The 5,898-nt window shown below is 43.0% G+C and overlaps 1 protein-coding gene across 1 annotated transcript; it reads right to left on the bottom strand.

Annotated features, from left to right (window-relative positions):
* Positions 1-2,385: 2,385 nt before the first annotated feature.
* On the bottom strand, positions 2,386-5,681 carry LOC127986301 (tripartite motif-containing protein 16-like). The gene is made up of 6 exons (XM_052588576.1): positions 5,028-5,681; positions 4,690-4,785; positions 4,377-4,610; positions 3,742-3,901; positions 3,554-3,601; positions 2,386-3,343 (listed from the first exon to the last, which is right to left on the bottom strand). The coding sequence occupies exons 1-6, from the start codon at positions 5,628-5,630 to the stop codon at positions 2,766-2,768; spliced, it is 1,719 nt and encodes a 572-aa protein (XP_052444536.1). The 5' UTR covers positions 5,631-5,681; the 3' UTR covers positions 2,386-2,765.
* Between the last annotated feature and the right edge of the window lie 217 nt (positions 5,682-5,898).

Genomic DNA, 5,898 nt, shown 5'->3' with positions numbered 1-5,898 from the left:
CTGAGCTGGCGGCCATATTGCACTGTGGCGCTGGACTGGTGGCCACCTTGTGCTGTGGCGCTATGCTAGCGTCCATCTTGCCTCCTGGCGCTGGTTTGGCAGCCATATTGTGCTGTGGCGTTGGATTGGCGGCCATCTTGTGCTTTGGAGCTGAGCTGGCGGCCATCCTGCACGGTGGCGCTGGACTGGTGGCCACTTTGTGTTTTGGCGGTTTGCTGGCGTCCATCTTGCCCCTTGGCGCTGGGTTGGCAGCCATCTTGTGCTGTGGCGCTGGACTGGCGGCCATCTTGTGTGCTGGCGCTGAGCTGTCGGCCATCCTGCACTGTGGCGCTGGACTGGTGGCCACTTTGTGCTTTGGCGCTGTGCTGGCGGCCATCTTGCCTCGTGTTGCTGTGTTGGCGGCCATGCCATGCAGCGGCGCTGGGTTGGCGGCCATCTTGCCTCATGTTGCTGGGTTGGCAGCTATTTTGTGCAGCAGCACAGGACTGGCGGTCATCTTGTACAGCGGCGCTGACTCAGCTGATTTGCGTCTCCTATCCCCTCTCTGGTCATAATAGTGAAATGGCGGCTCCCAACCGAACCCCAGGTTAATGGGAGCCCACAGTGGAGATCCCTGCCGGACCTCCTCTCGACAGCTTGCTCCGGAGCGACCTCCCCTTGTCCCCCTGAACACCACTAGGCGAGAGCCCTCAAAACCATTTTTCTCCCGCTTGCTGGCTGGGGAGGAAATGGTAGCAGACATACCGCTGGATCTTGGTTGATGGAGTCCTTCTGTGACGGTTGTGTATAAGGAAAGACAAGGAGAGGGTAAGATCCAAGTAGGTTTTGCAGGTAGGTTTATTGCAAAAAAAGGTAATACAAAATAAACAGTCCAAGGAGGCAAACATGAGAACATATCACACAAAGGGTAAGGACTCCATACAAACAACAGGGAAGGACAGTTATTTATAAGGAGACTGATGACAATAGATTTCCTGCACCTGTGCGATTAACTGGAGTGAAATTACTGTGAAAACAGGACCAGACTAGAGGAATTATAGTGCCTATGGTGAAGAGCCTAAGGAGAAGTGAGCTCACTAGGGAACACCCAGGAAAACAGAGACTGACAGCGTGACAACCTTGAGCTGTGATTGGTGCCTCAAATAAAAACTCGACCAATCAGACGACGTCACTGCATTACAGATGTTTGTGATTGTGTGTTTGCTGAACTGGTTCTGATCCACACACACACACACACACACACACACACACTCTGAGTCGTGTGTTATTGTCAGACAAAGCCTCCTATAAACACCATGATTAAACCGTGATCTGTGATTGGTTGTTGCACATGTCAGTCAGATGTCTCTTCCTGTGTAAGTGGGCGTGTAGTAACTAGATCAGACGTCTGTGAGCTGGTCAGGTTCAGCTTCAGTGTGTTGAGCGGTCAGTATAGTTGACCTGGTTAATCACTCGCCCATGTGACCTCACACCTGATCACATGTGCTGCATTCAACAGGAAGTGACTCCTGTTTGTCCACAGGGACACAGGAAGTGATCAAAACAGGTATGATGTTCACTAGTTGGTGTTAAACGGGGTAATTGTGACATCTCACAAATTTTATATTTTACAATTCTGTGTTTGTATCTCACCATTCTGACTTTGGCACTCAGAATTGCACAAAAAGTCACAATTACATATTTACTGTATTGTTATTATCATCTTTTTATCCATGGCATAAACAAGCTTCCATAGATTAGAGTCTGTCTGTAGTGCATCAGACACTTTCTCTCATATGTAAATATGAAGCCTTAAAGAGACAGTTCATTTAGTAATGATCATTCTGTCCGTTTACTCTTCCTCGTGTCTATATAAACCTGTGTGACTCTTCATGGAAAGCATTTTTTCTGTCCATTCATTAAGAGACAAACATGTCCTTCCTGAAAGAGATCAGTCCGTTGGTGAAGAAGCGTTTTCTCTCGAAGAATGATGTTTTATCGAGACGAGGAACAGATCACAGCTGAAATACAACAGATCTGCTATTACTTTGATAATAGCCTCTCATCTTTTATTCTTTTATGACATTAATATAGTATTTTTGGTAACATGGATAGATTGTGTGACATGACCTCATTTCTGAAAAACTTGTCACTTTTTAGTGTTTGACTTTATTAACAGTTTTGATCACTTTTGTATTATACTGGAATTAGATAACCAGCTGACTCTTACCCTGAATCTTATTTTTGTTCAGAAATAGTCTGATTTTATGGTTATTCAGGATAACATATGATTCTTCTGATTTTTATGTCAGCTGATTTTAGGGTGAGAGAAGAAACTATAATGAGGTGCTTGATGTGTCTTCTGGAGATGCACAGATGAGGAATAAAACCAGCACTTTTGTTCATCAAGTGGGTAGAAGCTTTATTTCTATCAGCCAGAGAACAGAAATAACTCTCAAAAAATATGATTAAAATATTTTTTTAATAAAAACATGATTGTGATTATTGATAATAACATTAATGATAAATCATATATATTATCAACTAAATTAATAATTCCCTAAAAGACAAACAGAGATTGAGAAAAGCACACACACACACACACACACACACACACACACTGATCTTACTGTCTATACGAGGATTTATTACACATTATTTCAGTGACAGAAGTTCATCTGCAGTATTAATGTCATGAAGAGACTCTATAACATCTCACTGTTACTAATTCATCATGCAGCTCAAAGCATTATGGGTAGAATCTCTCGTCAGTCTATTCTGATTCATCAACACAGTTTCACTGACGATCCTTTATAAACCCAAAACCCAGGATAGAGCGGCTGAGTGAATGTGGTCTGAACTGTGTGGATGAGGCTCATTGTGTCAGAGACGCTGTAGAAGGACAGAGTTCCTGCTCTGTGATCCACAAACACTCCTATTCTCCTGAAATCATCATCATACACCACTACTCTCCTGATATATTCAAACGCTCCTATTCTACTGCTGATGGGCTTCACAGAGAGAGCAGTCTCTATGTTATTGTGTCTGAATGAGTAACTAGAGGAAGAGCAGAACAAACTCCAGGACTCATCACTAAATCCAAACACACACTCAACACCCGATCCCTTCCTGCCGATGCTCTTATATGACACTGATATACACACACTATCTCCACTCCACTCCAGCTCCCAGTAACAGCGTCCACACACACTCTCTCTACACAACACTTGATACCAATAATCAAATCTGTCTGGATGATCAGGATAAGACTGGACTGTGTCAGTGTAAGTAATCACTCTGTTGTTCTCAGACAGACGGAGGTGTTTATTCACTGTGTTCAGATCCGGAGTGAGCTGATGGGAATCTGATGGAGATAAAACATATCAGAATCAGGAATTATGAATCTGTTTGATCTCTTCATGTTCAGTGTATCATCAGTGTCTCAGTACAGATGAACAGATATCTGTGCAAATCATCATTTACATCATCAGTTATAAAACTATTCTTTCTCCTTCTACAGGAAGAACATGAAGACTCTCAGAGAGTTTTTCTGCTGGTTTTCTTACTGACTTACATTGTAGGAAGTCGTTCCTGGTTCTGGGATCAATGTTGGTGAATGTGACTGTGGAAATCAACAGACATGAACAGCGTGATTCTCATGATCCTGTATCTATTCCTAACACATTTCTAATATGATGTTCTCCATGATATGAGATGATGATGGACTGGTTTCTGAGAGCAGATGAATCTCCAGGACTTTACCTCTGTCTGAGATCTTCTTGATCTCCTCTTTGCAGAAATCCTCCAGTTTGTCTCTCAGCTGATGGACAGATTCTCTCAGATCATCAGAAGAGAAGAGAGAACTGAAGAGATCATCATTTACGTCTGTAGATTCAGGAGGTGCTGAGAGAGACTGGAAACTCTACAGAAAACAGAAATCAAACTCATCAGCTCCACACTTCACTCAGTAACCTGCAGAAACATCAGATTTGATCTTCATTAACATTCTTCAGTCCAGCACTTTTACAGCATCAGCTTCATTCTCCTCATATTCATTACATCACATTAGAGCTGCAGATTCTAGTATTCACCACATACACTGTTTGTGAACTTTCTAGGAAATAGTTTGGATGATGATGATTATTATTATTATTATTATTATTATTATATAATTACTCATACAAGTGATTTAAAGAGAAAGAAATGTTCTGACATGAGACCCATTAGAGCAAGATTTCCAGAGCTGAAAGCCATTCATCTCTTTCAGAAGATGATCAGATGAGAGTCTGACTGATGATTATATAATAATACACTCATGAACTGTTTCTCTGTGAGTCTCTGTCACAGCAGGATCTGCTCAAGTCCACTATGATCCTGTTCTTCTAGATCTGTGTTACCTGCAGGAACTGAATGTGATCCTGTGTGTGTGAAAGCTGCTCCAGCTCAGCGTCTCTCCTCCTCAGATCATTGATCTCCTGCTCCAGTCGCTCCAGTCGTCCTTCAGCTCGACTCACTGCAGTCTTTTCCTGATCTCTGATCAGTCGTATCAGCTCAGAGCGGCTTCTCTCAATGGAGCGGATGAGCTCAGTAAAGATCCTCTCACTGTCCTCCACTGCTGTCTGTGCAGAGCGCTGTTAGGACACACAGTGATTCAGCTTCAGTGAGTCTGAACTGAGACGGAGACAAACTTCTCTTCTTCTCCAGACTCACCTTATGAGACTCCACAGTCTCTCTCAGCTGCTGGAGATCTTTCTCTCTCTGCTGGATTCTCTGCTGGAGCGTCTTCTGAGTCTCCTTCAGCTGCTTCTGCAGGACAAACAGATGATCGTCAATCTCACAGAAAACTACTGGCTCTAAATAATCATGTGAACAGATGAATCCAGTAAAAGAGGAGCTGATAACTAATGACTGTAGGTTCAAACTCCAGAAGTGATGATTGATCATTTACCAGCATCACACAGGAATTAAGACCTGCTTCAAACTACAAGTGTAAGTATAAAAGTGAAATAAATATCAGCAGTATTTGATCAGTGTCTAGTGTTAAATACCTGTTTCTCTGTCCTCTGATCTGCAGCTGATACAATGTCATGGTTTTTATGTTCAATAACCGTACACATCATACATATACACTTCTGATCAGTGCGACAGAAAACCTCGAGGATCTTCTCATGTTTCTGGCAGATCATCTCCTGCAGTCGTCCAGTGGCTTCAGTCACTTTGTGTGGTTTACGTGAATGAAACTCCTCATGACGGTCAAAATGATTCTGACAGTAAGACTCCAGACACATCAGACAGGACTTGACGGCTTTGTATTTTCTTCCAGTACAGACGTCACACTGCACATCTCCAGCTCCAGCCTCACAGTCAGCAGAGAGTCTGGTCTTCTTCAGTTTCTCCACCACTTCAGCCAGCATGGTGTTTCTAGCTAAAGCAGGTCTTGGACTGAAGGTCTGTCTGCACTGAGGACAGCTGTAGACTCTCTTCTGATCCTCCTGATCCCAGCAGCCTGTAATACAGATCTTACAGTAACTGTGTCCACAGGGAATAGCCACTGGATCCTTCAGGAGATCCAGACACACTGCACACATGAATTCCTTCTGATCCACTGAAATTCTGGCTTCTGCCATTTTACTGCTTAAATACAGAGACATACATACACAACAGCTTGACTATACTTCAGTTTCTCTTTCCCTGAACTCACGTGTTTCCTGTTTCCTGCTTCTGTGTCTGAGTGATGTGTGTAAAACAGGTTTGTCTGTGAGTCTGTAAAACAGCTTCTTCATTCCTGCTTATGGTGAGTTTAGTTTAGACACATCTTGCTGTTATCAAAGTAAACACAAAGACCTTGATTAGTTGAACCAGGTGCATTTAATTAGAAATCAAACTAAACTCTGTAGGAAAGTGTCTCTCCTGGACGAG

The sequence above is a fragment of the Carassius gibelio genome, chromosome B21 (assembly GCF_023724105.1).
Source record: "Carassius gibelio isolate Cgi1373 ecotype wild population from Czech Republic chromosome B21, carGib1.2-hapl.c, whole genome shotgun sequence".
In the NCBI taxonomy this organism is placed as follows: Eukaryota; Metazoa; Chordata; class Actinopteri; order Cypriniformes; family Cyprinidae; genus Carassius; species Carassius gibelio.
The sequence above is the reverse complement of the archived record's forward strand: the minus strand, read 5'-3'. Positions and strand labels throughout refer to the sequence as shown.